The 19495-nt window shown below is 50.4% G+C and overlaps 2 protein-coding genes across 2 annotated transcripts; one reads left to right on the top strand and one right to left on the bottom strand.

Moving 5' to 3' along the window:
- Positions 1–6668: 6668 nt before the first annotated feature.
- Positions 6669–7657, bottom strand: Erich4 (glutamate rich 4). The gene is made up of 2 exons (XM_051207520.1): positions 7471–7657; positions 6669–6901 (listed from the first exon to the last, which is right to left on the bottom strand). Exons 1-2 carry the CDS (start codon positions 7642–7644, stop codon positions 6683–6685), a joined length of 393 nt encoding a protein of 130 aa, XP_051063477.1. The 5' UTR covers positions 7645–7657; the 3' UTR covers positions 6669–6682.
- Positions 7658–12227: 4570 nt separating this feature from the next.
- Positions 12228–18557, top strand: Dmac2 (distal membrane arm assembly component 2). The gene is made up of 5 exons (XM_051207518.1): positions 12228–12259; positions 13390–13583; positions 15275–15355; positions 16853–17152; positions 17761–18557. Exons 1-5 carry the CDS (start codon positions 12242–12244, stop codon positions 17936–17938), a joined length of 771 nt encoding a protein of 256 aa, XP_051063475.1. The 5' UTR covers positions 12228–12241; the 3' UTR covers positions 17939–18557.
- Positions 18558–19495: the final 938 nt, after the last annotated feature.

Raw genomic sequence — 19495 nt, 5'->3', positions numbered from 1 at the left:
TCCCCTTTACTGCCCCAGTTTACCCAGGAGGTCTCATCTGATGCCCCTTCCATGCATGCCAATCCATGCATCCCTCTTAGGGTCCTCCTTGTTACCTTGCTTCTCTGGGGCTGTGGATTGTATTCTGGCTATCCTTTCTTTAAGTCTAGTATCCACTTATGAATAAGTATATAGCGTGTTTGTCTTTCTGGGTCTGGGTTACTTCACTCATGGTGGCGTTTTCTAGTTCCATCCATTTGCCTGCAGATTTCATGATGACATTGTGTTTTTATATCTGAATGGTTCTTCATTGTGTAAATGTACTACATTTTTTATCGAGTCTTCAGTTGAGGGGCACCTAGGTCTTTCCAGGTTCTGGCTATAATGAATAATGCTGCTATGAACATAGTTGAGTAAATAGCCTCGTGGCTTGATTGAGCATCCTTTGGGCATATGCCCAAGAGTGGTATAGCTATTTCTTGAGGTAGATTGAATCTTAATTTTCTGAGAAACTGCCATCCAAAATAAAACTTTTAATCATAAACACAGGTCATAGAGAGACTGAGAATTTTACAAAGCCATACATTGGGAACTGTAGCAGGAAAAATAAAAACCCAGAGACAGATTTTGGAGTTCAAGCTTTAAACTGAAGATCAGAGAAACAAAGCAGCCAAGCCAGTAGAGTTTCCCTCTACCAAGCTGAAATGGCAACCCTGTCTCCTCCAGGAATCCTCAGAGGCAAAAGCCCTCAGTTCCTGTCTCCGTCTGCCTTTTATTCCTTTCTCTGCCCAGCCATATCCTCCTGTCTCCACTGCCCTAGAGCTCTGACTAAAGGTGTATGGTCCCAAGTGCAGGGATCAAAGTCAGAGCTCTGTTATTCTTCATTCTTGTGTAGGCCAGGGTGACCTTGAACTCAGAGTGATCCCTCCTCGTGTTTCCTGAGTCCTAGGCTTAATGGTGTGTGACACCACTGCCTGACCTCTATAGCTTGTGGCTGGCTTTGCTTTCTGAATCCTCAGGCAAGCTTTAATACATCATAAATAATAGATCACCACAATTCCATTTTTTGTCCAGTACAAAAAAGAAAAGGCTATATCTAATATAAGAAAAACTATATATAATAAACACAATAAGTACATACAATATATCCTGTATTTGATGAATTCAGAGAGAATACTCTGTTATTTTTTCTTTCTTGGTGGGTTCAAAAGTCTTGTATCTAATTTATTTTCTATTATAATTTGCATTAGCTAATTATTTTTTTATGTCTCCCAACCCTTTACAATTTATACCTGTTTAGTGAGTTTCTTTTCTGAGCCTGGTAAACAATGAAATGTGTGGGTATGATATTTAGGCTTCAACTCTTCAGAGACCCAAGAAGGAAATAATATTGAGTGGGCAGGAAATATAAACAAGCGACACCCAAAAACTATGAGAAATGACAGAAATAGCTGGCTGCCTGGACAGTCACCCAAATGTCCTCTGCAACACTGGGTTCCACAGTGACATAAAAGGACGGACATGACTTTGGCATAGGGTTTTGCATAGGAGCTCCTCAAGGTGTTTCGTGACAGCAATGGATTGCCTTGACAATCTCTTGTGGACCTACATTCTTTTGTCCAATGTCTGCCTTTGCCACACCTTCTGCATAATCCAGAAGGGAAGGGCGTTCTGTTTGGATTCTATTTATAGAAAGAATTGTTTCTAGGAGAGCCATGTTCACAATCCTCTTTTCTAACTACATGCGTACCTACAAGCAAGAAGAGGGCACTAGATCTCATTACAGATGGCTGTGAGCCACCACGTGGGTGCTGGGAATTGAACTCAGGACTTCTGGAAGAGCAGTTATTGCTCTTAACCTCTGAGCCATCTCTCCAGTCCCCTACAATCCTCTTTAAAGTGACCTTGTTTGCCATTTTGATTTTTCTTTAAACTTCTTGAAATAACCTCTTCTATCCATGTTTCATCATCATGGTCATGAGCTTCAATATTAATTGTATCTCTGATCCAATCCTCTGAAGGTGCTGATTTTGACTCTGAGGGCCTAATTATTCATTAGCTTTGGAAATTAGCATTTTCAAAAGCCATAGTTTAATGATTATTTTCTAGTTTCTGTGTTTCATATCATTCTATTTACTGCTGATGGCAGTCTTTGTAGGAAATCGGTGAAGTATTATTTTGGGCCATGTATAGCTTTTATAAATGATTCGATTTTCTTTCCCACTTCTCCAATTCTTTCCCAGGCATCAAAGCTGCTGTACAGCATAAACCCAAGAGGCCTTTCTAAAATCACATAAACTCCTTCTCCAAAAATTTGTCTTGGGATATATCCATTACTCTTGCTTTACCCTTTTTTTCAATATTTTTAGCCTCTTCTCTAACCAGGAAGCCCATTGTAACTGTGGTCCAGGCTCTAGGACAGCTTTAATGAAGTCTATGTAGTCTATAGGGATAACCCAATTTCAAACAGACCGCGTGTTTATCATCTGCTTCTCAAATGCCATATGAAACTACAGCTTCCTTGAATTTCCCTAAACCTAACTGTGTCACAGGTTTCCAAGTAGCTTTTTAAATAAAATCTCCTTAATTTGATACTTCCTGTTTGGTTTCTAGATATATTAAAGGTTGTTTCTTAAGACATTAGAAAGTTCATTTTTAACTTTAAAATACAATGCTGAACTTTTTTCTCCATGTAAACCCTCAGTCTGGGTTTCATTAGTTTAATTATGCTGCTTTAATTAGTTTCTCTAAAGGGCTGCTTCTTAGCACTCATATCAACCAACATTTTTTTAGAGATAAAGCAAGAATGATCAACCTGACAATCAAGACAGGGCCTTCAGCAGCAACTCAGACCTGGATGTCACCGTGGCCCTGAAGGCAGCACAGGCCACCCAGATCAGTATGTCCTGGCTGCTGCATCAAGGTCCTTGGACAATCAGCCTGATCTACAGAACAAGTTATAACACAGCCAGGGCTACACAGAGAAAGCCAGTCTTGGGGGAAAAAGTCATCATGCAGAGTAATGGGTTTCCTTGTGGAATCTTTCGGCATTGGTGTCCTTACACTTCGTTCTAATTCATTCCCCTTCTTCAGGACCCTCCCTCATCTGGCTGCTTCCCTTCCGACCTCAGTTCCCCTTCCGGGTTGATGTTACTTGTATGCCCTCGCTTCCTTTCTTCCCCCCCTCCCCTACCCTCCCCTCCCCTCCCCTGCTCCCCCCTGGCCTCCCCTCCCCTCCCCTGCTCCCCCAGGCCTCCCCTCCCCTCCCCTGCTCTCCCATGCTCTTCTTGCTCCGCCCAGGAGAGGCCCCCTGGGAGGATCCTCTTCCTGCTTACTGTTAGTTTGGGCTGAGTTGGAGTGGTGTTTTGAAAGAAAAGGTCCCCCCATAAAGTGGCACTATATTAGGAGGTGTGGCTCTATTGAAGCAGGTGTGGCCTTGTTGGAGGAAGTGTGTCACCATGGGGACAGGCTTTGGGGTCTCTTGCTTACGTTCCACCCAGTGTCACAGTCGACTTCCTGTTCCTGTGAGATGTAGGACTCACAGCTCCTTCTCCGGCACCATGTCTGTCTGCACGCTGCCATGTACCACCAGGAGGATGGTGGACTCAACCTCTGAAACTGTGCAGGTGTGCTAGGAAGAATAATGTCACCGTCCTGTGGATTGCAGGGAGTCACCGCTTCCTGTGTGCTGAGTGCTGCTGGGGCCTCCCCAAGAATGGTGAATCAGGGCTATCTCTGTTCTCTTTCTTGGTGTTTCCCGTGGGCACCTCATCTCTGTGGGTAATGCCAAGAAGGGTCTCCTAGCAGAGTGGGTTCCTCAAGGACATGAGAAGGAGCCAGGAAGTCAGAGCAGGCTCCTGGGAGGGGAGCCCCAGATCTGCTGGCACCAGAGTGGAAGCCAGGCCACAAAGTAGCTTAAGGTTTTTAGGGGGAAGGTTTCTGGGTATCCGTTGTAGGTTGCAACGTCACCCCCTGGTGTTCACTGGGAGAACTGCAGCTCATGTCCGGGCTGCAGCAGAACTATGACCTGGCTCTAACTCCTTGGTTCTCTTCACCCCAAGGGTCTGTATATAACACGGCCCAAATACATGTGTTTTATACACTTCCCTAAAGACTGTTTTAAACTGTAAGACAGCAGAAGTGATATTGTGCCAGGTGTGGTTACACGCCTTTAATCCCAGCACTCAGGAGGCAGAGGCAGGCAGACATCTATGGGTTCGAGGACAGCCTGGTACATAACAAGGCCAGCCTGGACTACATAATGAGGCCAGCCAGGGCTATACGAATCAAAAAAGGTAAAAGGGAGTGCTATCGTAACCAGCTGCAGGGACAAATGAGTGACATCAATCACAACAGAGGCCATCGCCTGCTCTAAAGCTACCGTCACCAAGCAGTAACTCACGTCCCTGCGGCCCCCACTGACCTCCGGTCTCCTCCCATTCTCTAGAAACTGGCCTGTTTTGGGTACCTCATAAAAATCAATTCTGAGCCGGGTGTTGGTAGTGTACACCTTTAATTCCAACACTCGGAAGGCAGAGGCAGGAGGATCTCTGTGAGTTCGAGGCCAACCTGGTCTACAGAGCAAGTGCCAGGACAGGCTCCAAAACAAGACAGAGAAACCCTGTCTTGAAAAAACAAAAACCAAAAAAAAAAAAATTAAATTCTGCATGCACAAGAATTATTTCTTGCTTACTGTTTTTTCTGGTTTACCCAATCCATAGCCCATTCAGACTTTCATGCTACAAATTACAACTTATAAGTCTTAAGGCGATGGAAGGTGCTGTCTACACAGTATGAATCTGAAAGAATCTCCTGATGGTTGAAGTTTTCACGGGCTCCTGAAGATCAGTTGCTCTGCCCATTTCTGTTAGCCAGCTCTGTACACAGCACAAAGAGTCACATTGCCTCCAGCAACTGGGAGCATCTGTCCCTATCACTCCCCACAAACGTGGTGCTCTACCTCTGCTTCAGCCATCCAGGGACTGGGGGTGTTGCTCAGTGGTTAAGAGCACTGACTGCTCTTACAGAGGACCTGGGTTCAATTCCCAGCACTCACACGGTAGCTCACAACTGTCTGTAACTCCAGTTCCAAGAGACCTGACACTCTCACACAGACATACAAGCAGGCAAAACACCAATGCATGTAAAAATAAATCATTTAAAAAAGAAAGAAATATGAGAAGGAAAGAACAATAAAGAAAATATGATAAATGCATGCAATGGAATATTCAGCTTTAAGAAGTCAGGAGACAAGGTGGTGGTGGTGGCGGCGGCGGTGGAGCACGCCTTTACTCCCAGCATTCGGGAGGCAGAGGCAAGTGGATCTCTGAGTTCACAGCCAGCCAGGACAGCCAGGACTGTTACACAGAGAAACCCTGCCTGGAAAAGCCAAAATGGAATGAAAAAGCCAGGACAGCGGGTATGTAACTCACATCTGTCACCCCAGCACTCAGATGGTGAAGGAAAGAGAGAATTTCAGTCCATACTGGGTTATATAAATCCTGTCTCCAAAAAAGAAAAATTAGCTAAAAAGAAAGAAGGGCTGAGGATGACTCGGTGGGCAAAGTGCTTGCCAGTATAAGAACCTAGTTCAAATCCCCAGAACCAATGTAAACCTGGATGACTTAGTGAGCATCTTAATCCCAGCGCCTGCTCGCAGAGATGGGAGGAGGAGATAGAACCTCCAGAAACTCTGCAGCCAGGTAACATAGCAGCCATAAATATGAGAGAGCCTATCTCAGGGTAGAGTGTGGCATGGACAAACCCACACTCACACACATATAACCAGAATAAAGAACAGGAAAAACACCCAGCGTGGTGGCGCACACCTTTAACCCCAGCACTCAGGAGGCAGAGGCAGGAGGATGTCTGTGAGTTCCAGGCCAGCCTGGAGTACATGACTATACAGAGACCTTATCTCAGAGAGAGACAGAGAGAGAGAGAGAGAGAATTACAAAGCATGGAGCCTAGGGGATGGCTCAGAGCACTTGCTGTGCAAACATAAAGGTCTGAATGCAAACTCCCGTCACCCAAAGGAAAAGGCCAGGCTCAACTACATGTGCCTGTATCCCCAAGACTGGGGACCAGACAGCCAGGCAGGTCCTGGGAGCTTGAGGGCCAGTCTAGCCACAGTGGCATGATTCAGTGAGAGACCCACAGAGGGAGACAGCCCACACACACCTGCACACATATGTATGCATGCATATCACGTACCACACATGAAAAATGGCTGAAATGGTTTTATGTTACATATAACCACAATAAAAGCATATGAAATTAGTATTTTATTCTGTGTATTCAAAACATCATTTCAACATGTAATCAATTTTTTAAATTACTGGGAGGTCGTTGACCTTTGCGGCATTCATGTCTCAGTCTGAACTTGCCATGTCTCAATTGCTTAATCGCCGTGACAGCTGCCACACTAGGCTGAATTGGTCTCCATTCTGTCTGCCAACACCTGCATCATTTTTGCCAAGCATACTGCAAACACTTCTGCAGACAGGCCTATGGCGTCTGTGCCCCTCCTGAACCTACAGTCAAACCTGCCCACATCACCTGGGGCCATTGCCAGGATCTCCCTTCGCTCCAGCAGGAGAGCGACCTCTGAAGGAGCACCATTGATTCTCAATGTGATTGGACCTGAATCTCCTCTTGCCTTTGCATACATTTGCATCTCATTTGTGTGTCAAACTCTATTACCTCAGATGGTCATCTCAAAGTCAGGGAGGCTCAGGGCTGGATAGGAGGCCTCTGGATGTCCCTCCTCCTGCTTCCCCTGAGGCTCGCCATCCTCTTCCCCAACACAGCCCTCCTCCTCCTCTTCCAGGATGGTGGCCAGCTCCTCCCGGAAGGCCCCCATCTCCAGTCCCAGGTGACACAGCTGTCCCAACAGCTGGACATCCACTCTGCGCAGGTTCCCCTACAGGAATAAAGGAGCATCGTGGGTATGCCACATGGAACAAGGAAGCCTGCTAGGAGCTTCATGGGAGCAGGTGCCAGCTCAAGTCCTAGCCTGCCTGGCCAGAGACCTCACTGACTTTGGGTTCTGTGTGCCGTCTGCCCATCCTCCTGCTGCTTGATCTGTCTCTCTGCCGGCCACTGTCCCTTCATGGCTGTGGCCCCTTCTTTTAGTCTCTGACTCCGCATCTCCAACTCTGTTTTCTCATCCCTTGGGCACTGCCAGGAGCCATCCCACCTGAGGTCCTCCTGTCTGTCCCTGAGCTCATCTCTAATGTCTACCTTCATTTCTCCCCTGCACTGGCGCCATTCCCGACCCGCAGGCTCTGTCCCCGCACTACCTGCCTCTGCCCTTGTTTTATTTTACTTTCACACATGACCTTAGGCTTGAAATTCTCCTGCCTCAGGCGGGATTATAGGCAGGAGCCACCAGGCCTAGCTGATCGTCGGCTGTGTCTATTCTTATTAACACTCACTCACAGTCTCCCCCACCATATCTATCTCCTGACTTTCTGGTGCCTTTTCACTCACCAACTCCTCCCAGATCCACAGCAGCCTCTCCCTGGCGCCCCCAAGTTCTGTCCCTGAGGACATAAGGGTCTGGCCAGGGTTCCCCTCCGGCGGGGGCATCCTTAGGGCCTGTGGGGGTGGACCCAATCCAAGGCCCTCCAGTCCAGCCTGCCTCAGCTGCACCCACAGCTCCATAGTCTGAACAGGAAGAGCAAGAAGCAGGAAGTGGCAAAGTCCTAGTGACCCAGTCCCCGGGGCGGCTGAGGGGGTGGGTGAGGGTGGGGGAGAAAGGTCGGGAGGGGCTGGCAGAGACATCCCAAAGTCCACCCTTTACTCGGAATCAGCTGACCACATTTTTTTCCCTCTTCTGGAGTCCAACCTCCATGATCCCACAAGGTCCAAAGATAGCCTTGAGCAGAGGTCCAACTTCACACTGCTGTCTCTCAGGCTGACCCGGTCAGGGAACATGGTGCTTAAGGCTCAGCACCTGAAGGAGCGAGGCTGTCTTCCTTCCTAGTCCTCATGCCTCTCCAGCCCCAACTCCTCAGCTTCTTTAGCTGATCGACCTTGGCCGGCCCCTTAAGTCGATCCTTGTCTGTCCACCGGTGTGCCTGAAGAGTCTCAGTATGCAGTCTGCTAGCCTTGGACATGCCTGTATTGGGTCACTGCCAGGGGCTCAGGACTGGGATTGCTCCAGGTCATGCTCTGCCTTGACCCCTACAAGCCCATGAGTATGCCTGGGTCCCTGGCATAGACCTCAGCTACCCCCCATGAGCCCAGAGTCTAACTGCAAGTCTCACATCTCAAGGTCAGTGTGTTCAGCAAAGAAAGCTTCCACTTAGGATCGAACCCACCTACTGGATCCATTTCCTCTGGATGTTGCAATAAATCACCACAATCTTGGTAGCTAGAACAATCCAAGGGCCCCTCAGAGACGGCTCAGAGGGCAAAGGAGCTCATCACCAAACCTGATGATCTGAGTTCAATCCCCAGGCCCCACATGGAGAGAGAGCTGACTTGCAAGTTGTCCTCTGACCTACACACACACACATACACACACACATACACACACACACACACACACACACACACACACACACACACAGAGTCTCTGTTTGGGTTTCTATTGCTATGAAGAGACACTTTTTTGTTTTGTTTTAGTTTGTTGAGACAGGGTTTCTCTATGTATTCCTAGCTGTTCTGGAACTCACTCTGCAGATCAGGCTGGCCTCGAACTCACAGAGATCTGCCTGTCTCTGCCTCCCAGTGCTGGGACTAAAGGCATGCACCACCAACGCCCGGCGCTTGGGAACTCTTATAAGGAAAACATTGCACTGGGGCTAGCTTGCAGTTTCAGAGGTTCAGTTCATTATCGTGTCGGGAAGCATGGCAATAGCCAGACATGATGTTGGAGGAACAGGGGAACATCCTATCAAGTTGACTGAGTCACACTGAGAAATATTGGAGCAAAAGAGACTTCAAAGCCGATTCCCATAGTGACACACTTCCTCCAACAAGGCCACACCTCCTAATAGTGCCACTCCTTTGTGGGGGGCATTTTCTTTCCAACCACCACATGCATCAAAAAAGAGCTTTGGGTTTTTTTTCCACAGAAAAGCGAGGGAACCTTAGTTGACCAGTAGAGACAAGAGGGTCACAGCAAATTTGAGGGCAACAGAATCTATATATTTAGTTTCAAGGAAATAAAATGAAATCCTGTCTCAAAACCCAAATGTAAGGGGGAAGGGATCAGTGGATGTGCCTCAGTTGGTGGAGGGCTGGCCTAGCATGCAGGAAGTCCTGGGTTCGGTGTCAATGTCATGTCACACTGACTGGGTATGGTGGCACATGCCTATAACCCCAACACTTGGGAAACAGAAAGAGGAGAGTTTCAAGTTCAATGCCATTCATAGCCACTAGCCTGTGCTCCTTGAGACCCTGCCTCAAAATCAAAACCAAATCAAAGCCCACAAGAGACTGGAGGTGTAGTTCAGTGACAGAGTGAATGCCTAACTAAGGTCAGCAAGGCTCTAGGTTCAGGCTAAGAATGCAACTCCACGGTCCCATGCTTACCTGGCATGCAAGAAGCCCTTATCCCATCACCAGCACCAACACACAAGCACACACACACACACACACAGACACACACACACACACACACACACACACACACACACACTTCAGTCCCGATCACTGAACAGGGAAAAGACCATGACTTAAACTCTTGCCATTCTAAAGATGAAGTAGATACACTAGACTTGCTTGCTTCTAGGACAGAACCCACACTCTACTCTCAGAGCTTCTAGGCTACCTGTGGATGGAAGTTGCTGTCCCATCTGGTCCCACAGCTGTGCAGTCCAAATAAACACACAGAGGCTTATATTAATTATAAACTGCTTGTTCTATTGCCTCGGGCTTCTTATTGGCTAGCTCTCTCTTAATCATTGACCCATGTCTATTAATCTGGGTATCTCTACTTGGCGTGCTGATGATGCCCAGACCTCTGGCTTCCTCAGCAGCTACAAGGTGTCTCCCTGACTCTGTCTACTACCTTTCTCTATCTGTGTTTGGACTTCCTGCCTGGGTACATCCTGCCTGTCCATTGCTGAAGTAGCTTTATTCATCAACCAATAAGAGAAACATTCACAGCACACAGAAGGACATCCCCCATCACCTACCTCCTTTCCTTGCATGACTCCGATCCTTCAACTGAGTCCTGTTGACAGTACTGCTGTCCTTCTGATAAGACCTTCAAGCTCCCCCAGCCCCACCCAGTCCCCACGATAAGGTCCTTAAACTGGCTGGGCACTGGTGGGCACTGGTGGCTTTGATCTCAGTACTCAGGAGGATTACAAGTTCCAGCCCAGGCTGGGCTACAAAGCAATAAGTACACTGCTAAGTAGGGGATGGGCAGTCGGATGTGGGAGGGGGTGTCTTCTGGCGCATGAAGTAACATGGAGTATGGGCTCGGGCAGTTGGGTGGTCCGTGGCGGCTTGGGGAGCTTTGGGAGGAACCACCGTGCTGGAGGAGAGCCTCACTGGAGGTGGGATTTGAGAGTTTCAGGTCTCATCATTTCCAGTTGCTTCCTCTGCTTTGCTCTTGAGCTGTAGATGTGAACACTCAGCTTCCTGCTCCTGATGCCAGGCCTGCCTGCCACATGCTCCCGTGCGTCCCCACTGTGATGGACTCAGCCCAGCTGGCAAACCCACCCACTGCTCCCACTTTATTATGTACAGTGTTCTGCCTGCATGTGTGCCTGCAGACCAGAAGAGGGCACCAGACGTGACAGATGGGATCTGTGGGCCACCATGTGGGTGCTAGGAATTGAACTCAGGACCTCTGGAAGAGCAGCCCCTGCTCTTAACCTCTGAGCCACCTCTCCAGCCCCTGGCACCTTTTGTTTCTCAGGCTTTTCTCTCTGGCAGTCTTCACCGCTGCCCCCTCCCCCATTCGTATTCACCGGCCTGCAATCCTGCAGAGGCCTCTTTGCTGGTCTCATGCCCAGCCCTGTCCTCTGCAACATGTAAATCAGATGCTGAGACTGCTCTCTCCCTCTGTGAGAAGAAGAAAACCCTACTGGACCTGCACCCACAGCTCCACTGCCCTCCTCTCTGCCAGCTGGTGGCTCCTCAGGGCTTAGGCCCTGGCTGTTATCTCTGCCTGAACACTGTTACTCCAAACCTTTAAGCTCCTCTTTCTTTTCCGGCATTCATTCCAATTAAATGCCCCTGCTGCAGAGGCCTTTCTGGTGGCTCCATGCCCCAGCACTCGGGAGGCAGAGGCCGGTGGATCTCTGTGAGTGCGAGCCCAGCCTGGACTTCAGAGCGAGTTCCAGGACAGGCTCCACAGCTACAAAGAATTTGGTGGGGGGCAGTCTAGATGTCAATCCCAAACTAAAGGCAGTCTCTTACACTGGACTCTAACCTGGCTACCCAACTCACCCTTCCATTGCCTGATCCTGATAGCAAACAACAAACACACAAAATAAATGTAACACCGGCTGGGTTGAAGACTTCCTGGCAATTATGAGCACTGACTGCTCTTCCAGAAGACCTGCGTTGAATTCCCAGGACACACAGGGTAGCTGGCAACTCCAACTCCAGGGATCCAGTGTCCTTGTCTGCTCTTCAAGGTATTGGTGCAGACAACATTCGTGTAGGCAAACACACACATATTTAAATTTAAAATTTAAATTTAAAACTCTAATGATGATAGGACCAGCCAGACAGTTCCGTGGGCGCTTGTGGTGCAAGCTAGGGGACCTAAACTCCTAAACTTCCTGGGCCCTCGTTCTGCTCATGTCCCCAGGTGCACCATGACATGTGGGCGTGTAGACACGCAATGACAAAAGTTAAAATAAGAGAATGAAAAAATAAAAAGGAAAGGACATGGCGGCCCCTAGGTATGGCAAAGGAGAAAGTCTAGTGTACAGATGTGGAGAACACAGCCAGAGGCAGGGACAGGGCCAGACTGAGCTGGGCCACGTGGGGGGAGGAGGAGGGGAAGGGCGAGGAGACAGAGAACCAGTTGCTACAGCCAAGAGGGCAAAGGTACAAAAGGGGCGGGCACAGCTGCTACCACAGTCAGGAGAAGAAGCTCCCCAAGAGAAAAGACCGCTCCTCCCTCTCTAGAGGGTGTGAAGAGTCCCTTTTAAAGAGAGGGAGCTGGGAACACACCAACAGGGTTCAAGCGCATGTGCGCCTTTAAAAGGCGGGCTAAAAACAGAAGGGGCGTGGCCACGGAGTGGTTTATGCTCGGAAGCCCCGCCCCTCTGCTTACGTCACCGGCAACATGGCGGCGCCCAGGGCGGTAGGTGGCCGCGGCGCCTGGAGCCCCCACTGTAGTTCCCTGGGCGGCTCCGCCGTGGAGGCCTCGGTCAGCCTGCAGGGAGGCAAAGCTGCGGGGACGGCGGGACTCCCGCGGGCCTCGCGCTGGGGGCGCCGGTGGGGCTGTCAGGGGCCACTGAGGCCTCGGGCGCGCTGGGTTACGCTTGGGAGAGAAACCAATGGGTGAGGGCGGACGGGCTGATCGAGGACTAGGACGGCTTGTCCTGGGAGAGCGGGCAGAGTCTGACCTGCAAGGACGGACCGGACGAGGGCCTGGGATTGGGGGTGAAGACCAAAAAGTGAAGTTAACCTTTGTTGACACTCACTGTTCCATCCCCATCGCTGCCTCTGACAGCGAAGGTTACACGGACGGAAACGGAGGGGCGCCCAAGAAATTGGGTGTTCCGCAAGGCCCTGGGGAGAGCTGGGTAAAATAATGTGTGCCAGGGAAATGGTTTATTGTTAAAGCGAATGAGCACCAGAGGTGTTAAAGCCAGGCGTGGCTGCCCACTTGTGATCAGTCCCAGCACTCTGGAGGTAGAGACAGTTGATTCCTCGGACAAACTGGCCAGAGGAGCTGAGTTGAGGTGCGCCAGGTACAAGTGAGAGACCCCGCCTCGGTATATATAGTAGATGGCAATTAAGGAAGACCTCTAGCTTCCATGCAAGGCACATGTGTGCATGGACACCCACACATTTAAATAAACATACACAGGGATGCATATGCCACGCATCCCAAAAAAGATGAATTGATGAGAAATTAAGGTATAAAGGGAGCTTGGGGGAAAAAATAAGGATGTGGTGGAAAATTCAAAGATTTTGAAAAACCCAAGACTGGCTGCATTAAGGAAATTATTTATGTTTGGTTAAGTGGGAGAATTTGGAGAAATGTCTGGAATCCCAAAGGTAAGAACCGAGGGAGTGGACAATGCTGGGATTGACCACAGCGCCTTGTGAATATTAAATAGGGGCTCTACAGCTGAGCTACCCAAAACTGGGCGGTTTGCCAGGTTTCCAGAAGACTCGAGAAGGACAGGGGTGAGATTAAAAGTCATGGTGTAAGATTTGGGGATAGACTCCTCCTCCAGGCTCACCCCCTCTCCCTTTCTCCAGTTCCTGCGCCTGGGTGCCCGTGAATGGAATGGGAGAGCCAGGGGCATCCATAGTGCAAGCAAATCGGGGACCCCAGACAGCAATCAGAAGGAAAGAACGCTGTTCCAGTTCCTGTCTGATCACTTCCATGACGTCCAGGCTCTGAGAGAGTACCTGCTCCGGAAGAAGGTTTCTAGAGTGACCTGGAACAATCGGTGAGGACCTGTGGTGGCAAGACCCCGGGGAGACCCTGCTCCGGCTCTAGTCAGTCCCACACTAGGCTGTGGCTCCCACTGCCAGCATAACCAACCCAAGGCTTCGTCTGTGGCCCATCTCTTCTCTGAGATCCACTCACATAGGCACTCACCACCAGCCCTGCTTGGGGGCGGGGTCAAACTGCTTCTCAGGCCTATGCGGCTAAAACACAAATCTCTCATGTCTCCCTTTTAAAAGAGATCTCACTCTCATCCAAAGAGTGGGTGCTACTGGCCACCCAGTTGCAAAGGGCGAATTGGAAGGCGTCTTCTGGGGCTTCTCTCTGCCCTCACATGTGGTCTTCCAGTGCAGGAGGGTTCCCAAGGCCAGTCCCTACCACGTCGCTCTGTGTGGCCTGCCCTGATACCTTTCATTCTGAGGTTTGTGTTTTGGTCACTGTTCAGTTGCTGTGACAAAACACCATGGCCAAGGCAGCGTTTAAAAGAAACCATTTAAATGGAGACTTGCTTACAGTTTCAAAGGGTGAGTCCAAGTGAAGTTGGAGCTTTCTGTCCTGCCTGGACCCACAGCCAAATAAACACACAAAGACTTATATCAAGTATAAAATGTTTGGCCGATGGCTCCAGCTTCTTATGGGCTAGGTCTATCTTAATTACTAACGCATTTCTTTATTTTTTTTTCTTTTTTACTTTCTTTTTTATTTTTTATTTTTTTCCTTATTTTACATATCAATCCCAGTTCCCCCTCCCTCCATTAACCCATGTCGATTAATCTGTGTATTGCCACGAAGCTGTGGCTTCCCTACAATACGGCATGTCATTCCTTTGGCAGCATGGCATCCCTCTCTCTGCCTTCCTCTCCCCAGCCTTCCCCTGGTCTGGCAGCTATGCTTTCTGCGTGACGGGCCAATCCGTGTTTCATTCATCACCCAATAAGAGAAACATGTATGCAGAAAGACATCGCTCGTCATCCATGACCATCATGACGGGAACATGGCGGGAGGCTGCCGTGGCTCTGGGGCAGTAGCTGAGACCCACAGATTGCAAGTCCAGAGAGAGCATGAGCCTGTGCCACCCCAGTGACACATCCCAGACAGTTCCAGCTGGGGACCAAGCATTCGGCCCTGTGTGTCTGAGGGCCATTCTCACTCAGACCAGCAGTTACCACATTCGCTCTCACACTGCTTGCTTTCCGCCATGTCCTCTGCAGCTGGAGTTAAAGGCGGTTGTGAGCCACGGGATTTAGGTACTAGGAACCCAGCTGAATACTCTGCAGTTGCAGAGCAGCAAGTACTCTCAACGGAACTAGGCCATCTCCAGTCTCTTGGTTGTTGTTGTTTGTTTTTCAAAACGGTTTCTCTGTGCAGCCCTGGCTGTCCTGGAACTCACTCTGTAGACCAGGCTGGACTCAAACCCACAGAGATCCGCCTGCCTCTGCCTCCCGAGTGTGGGATTAAAGTCTGTGGCACCAATGCCTGGCTACTCCTTGCTTTGTCTCCACCCGGTGGGTCATCAGAGGCAGAGACAGCTGTGTACTCTGTCCACTGTGATCCCAGGACACAGCACGGTGTAGACGCTGGGTTTGCAACCAGGCTAGTCAATATTTGCCTGCCGCCCTGGAGTCTGCTCCTCGTAGAACTGGCAGGCAGTGAGAGCACCCGGCTTCACCTTTGCCCTCGTTTTCCCCACAGGTCTTTCCCTAACATCCAGGAGAAATACGGCCCGTATGTCACAGGTGCCCTCTTCATCCTGAAGCAAGGAGGCGCAGTGAAGTATGACGGCTGTGGTGGCGGGATGTGGGAGGGGGAGCATTTCTGCTGTCTTGACATGAGTCCAGCGCCCCTGTAAACACCAGGCATGGTGGAGTACACCTGGACCCCAGTACCAAGTGGGTAAAGGCAGGTGGACCCTGGGGTGCTCGGGCTGGTTGTTCAGCCTAGCCTGACTAACAAGCTCTAAGTGAGCGATTCTGTCTCAGAACATGGTAGAAAAGCAACTGATGGTGATCCGGACATCAACCACTGGCTTACATGCATGCACACTTGTACACATGCACAAAGACATACAAACACACACAAATAAATTTTAAACTGACAGCCAGCCCTTTAATCCCAGCACATGGGAGCGGAGGCAGGCGGATCTCTGTGAGTTCTAGGCCATCTAGGCTATATCTTAAGGCTCCCTCTTTAAAAAACATAAAAAATCATGTACAGCTAGCCATGGTGGCACACACCTCTAATCCCAACACTCTGGAGGCAGAGGCAGGAAGATCTCTGGGGTCTAGGCCAGCCTGATCTACAAAGCGAGTTCCAGGGCAGCCAGGGCTACATAGTGTGACCCAGTCTCAAAAACACACCGTAAATAAAAGAATAGTGTACGGCATTGCTAATACAGGGTTTGCTTTGAAGACTGGGATTTCGGTCTACACAGATGTCATGAGGCGAAACATGTCGGTACCCAGTCATTCCAGGCATCTGGGTGATATGCAAAGCCTTGGTCCCAGCTACTCTGGATGATTTCAGGGCCAACCTGGGCTACATGGCAAAACCCACCTTAAATAAGTGTTTATCTGCCTGGTATGGTGTCACACTCCTCTAACCCCAGCTCCGGGGAGGCAGAGGAGGGTGGATCGAGTATACCTCCTAACCGGGCATAGTGGCATGCGCTTGAGACCCCAGCTGTGGAGGCTAAAACAGAAGAGAGAAATTGTAGGCCAGCCTGGGCTACATACCGAGACTCAAGACCCTGCCTCAAACGAACAGATGAGAAGGTCTTTCTTTCTGCTCCTTTTTCCCCTGTCTTTATTTAATGATGTATTTTTTGACAGTTACTTACGTAGTGTGTGGAGATGTGTGTGTGTGGAGGTCAGAGGACAACGTGAAGGAGTTAATTCTTCCTCCATGGGGCCCCGAGAAACTAACTGGCTGTCAGCCTTGGTGTCAGGCCCTTTCTATAGGATGAGATGTGTGCCTTAGAACAGCTGTCAGCAAGGACTCACGCAGGTAGCTCTTTCCATTCCTGTGTGTTGGGGAGGGGGAGGTGGCTCAGGCTGGCCTTGAATTCCCAATGCTGCTGTCTCGGTCTCACCAGCGCTGGGCCCAGGCACGCAGCATGTCCTCCTCAGTTCTTGGCTCTGATGCTGAGCAGCATCTGGGGCTTCTGGTGTCCTGTGTGACGGATGGAATGAGGGGGGTGTCACCCTGCCACCACTGCCAGGGTGGCCAAGCTTGGGAAGCCAGGCAGAGCCATCACCCTGCTCTTCACTCCAGGTTTCAAGACAAGGAGTGGATCCGTCCAAATGAGCGTGGCAACTTCCCTATCGAGTTCCTGAAGCTGCAGGAGGTGCCTGTGGAGGCTGTGGATGCCAGTGGCTGTGCCATCAACTACCAGGGCATGAGTAACCTCCTGCCCCTGCAGAAACTGCGGTCCCTGTCCCTGCAGCGCTGCCCCAATGTGGATGACTGGTGCCTCAGCCGCCTCTACCTGCTGGCTGACTCACTGCAGGAGCTCTCGCTAGCTGGGTGTCCCCACGTCTCAGAACGGGGCCTGGCCTGCCTCCACCACCTCCAGTAAGACCTCTGCTGGGCTGGCCCTGTGCCCAGAGCTGGGAGGGGATTCTAGGTGCTACTAGCCTCTACCTTCAGTGTTGCGATCTAGTACCTGTGGTAGGTGAGCATTCTGCGTCTTCAGAAAGAACTGAATCCTGGGTTCTTCCTCTGTATGGATGGAAACTCTGTGGTAGACACACAGTCCCAGGAGAGAAGAGGCAGAGTCAGCAGTAAATTTCACATATTTACATAGAGTTTTACTGGAGGGCTAAGGGTGTAACTCAGTGGTGGAGGCCCTGCCTCAAATCCCCCAGTGAAGGGCTGGGAACATGGCAGAGCTAGAGAGTTTGCTTAGAATGTACCAGTAAGGGCTAAAGGTGTAGGCCAGCTGCAGAATGTGTAAAGCCCTGGGTTCCATCTTTAGCATGCATGTGCTTACACACACGTGCACACACACACACACACACATGCAAATGCCATACTCACTGTCCTTCTTACCCCTGCAGGAACCTCCGCGCGTGCACAGGCACGCACACATGCGCGCACACACACACACACACACACACACACACACACACACACACGCACGCGCAGATGCCACGCTCACATCTGTCCTTCTTACCCTGCAGGAACCTCCGCAGGCTGGACATCTCAGACCTCCCTGCCGTGTCCCACCCAGCCCTAACTCAGATCCTGGTAGAAGAGATGTTGCCCCATTGTGAGGTCCTTGGCACTAACTGGGCCCAGGGCCTGAAGCTGGAGCCAGACCGGCAGCCTGGGGACACACCTAGCCCCGTCTCTCCCTAGCCTGTGGCCCCAGTCTTGCAGGACCTTGCGGGGCTCTGTAGAGTGTGATGTCTCCTCACCCTGGCTCCCAATGGGGTTCATTCAACACAAAGGATTGCTGTGAAATAAGAACGCCGAGTCAGGGGACTGACTGGTGTTTGCCTGCAGCTGGCCAACAGCCATGCTGTGGCAGACAGTCCTCCATGCCCAGCTGTTCCCAGCTCCTGTTTCTCCTTATCCTGTTCATCAAGAACATCCACTCCCCTAACTGTCACATACATGTCAGCAGGGACTGGGCCTGACAGGAGATGGTGCTGGCCCTTTACAGTGCCGGTTCCTCCTGGTGCAGGGCTGCTCAGCGCCACAGTTGGCCAGCATCCTTGCCCACACTCATTAAAGGCTGGCAGCACCCCAAGCCCCGTGGCGACGCCTATTGATGAACTGACTTACCTTCAAGTGTAGTGTCCTGCTCTGTGAAAATGATGAATGGTTGGGGAAATGTTCTCTTAGCCGCACAACAGACTTCGTCAGCAGAGGGCACTGGAGAGACCCCAAGGGGAAGGCCAGGGTTACCAGTGACTCTTATGGCTCCAATGCGCCATGCAAGTGTATGATTCTTTATATTAAACTTTCCCTGTTTGCATTACCCTGTGGCTTTTCCTCCCAACTGGATCCAGGTGGCAGCAGGTGTGTAGTTCTGGAGATAAAGTTTAAAATGGATTTGGGAGGGCTGGGACTTTGGGCAAGAGCATAGCAGTAAGCTCCTTGTTGGAGAATAAATAAATGGCATGCTCGAGATCCTGGCCTGCTGGGTGTCCCAGGCCACCTGGTTGATGCCAGCAAGCTGCCAACTGCAGCATGTGCCCGTAGCTGCTGTGCTGACAGCTGTGGCTGCAAAGATGGTGTGGGTGCTGGGGTTTGGGGGAGCACGCTTGAGTGCTCAGAGGTGTCTATGAGAGAGAGAACAGGCTGAGAACTTCAGAGCTCACGGCAGCCCCAGGATTCATTCTTGGAATGGGGTTGATCCCTGCCCCAACCACTCCAGGTCTCTTTTGCCGATGCCCAGGAGTCAGTAGAACCATCAGGTGATGACCTCACCTGGGCTCTAATTTATTATGTGCTTGGAAATAAGTGCACCATGTGTGCAGTGCCCATAGTAGCCAGAGGTGGCCTTGGATCCCCTGGAATTGGGGTTGCAGGAAGTTGTGAGCTGCCATGTGGGTGCTGGGAATCAAACCCAGGTCCTCTGAAAGGGCAGCCAGTGCTCCTACCTTCCTCGCCATCCCTCTAGTCCCCCCAGAAAGCATTCAGGAAGCAGAAGAGAGACAAGTCTATGTACAAAGTAAGTCCCAGGCCTGGACTACAGTGTGAGACCCTATCTGTAAGGTGTAGGGTTTTTCTGCCGGCTGCCTGGTCTTGTCCTGCCACTGCCGCCGAGCCAACCCCAAATAACATATTGAGACTCTGTATTTGATACAATTCTGTTGGCCAGGTACTTGTTTCTTATCGGCTAGCTCTGTCTTAATTATTAACCCATTTCTATGTATTTCCACGTGGTCTTACCAGCGAGAGGCAGCT

This window comes from Phodopus roborovskii, unplaced genomic scaffold (assembly GCF_943737965.1).
Source record: "Phodopus roborovskii unplaced genomic scaffold, PHOROB, whole genome shotgun sequence".
Taxonomy (NCBI): Eukaryota; Metazoa; Chordata; class Mammalia; order Rodentia; family Cricetidae; genus Phodopus; species Phodopus roborovskii.
Note: the sequence above shows the minus strand (reverse complement) of the source record. Positions and strands in the feature narration are given on the sequence as shown.

Bases quoted from the DNA above. Each gene is read 5' to 3' on its own strand.
- Dmac2 (XM_051207518.1), top strand. The intron at 13,584-15,274 runs GTGAGGACCTGT...TTTTCCCCACAG, and splicing joins AGAGTGACCTGGAACAATCG to GTCTTTCCCTAACATCCAGG. The intron at 17,153-17,760 runs GTAAGACCTCTG...CTTACCCTGCAG, and splicing joins GCCTGCCTCCACCACCTCCA to GAACCTCCGCAGGCTGGACA.
- Erich4 (XM_051207520.1), bottom strand. From the start codon at position 7,644: ATGGAGCTGTGGGTGCAGCTGAGGCAGGCTGGACTGGAGGGCCTTGGA. The intron at 6,902-7,470 runs GTGAGTGAAAAG...TTATTCCTGTAG, and splicing joins TGTGGATCTGGGAGGAGTTG to GGGAACCTGCGCAGAGTGGA.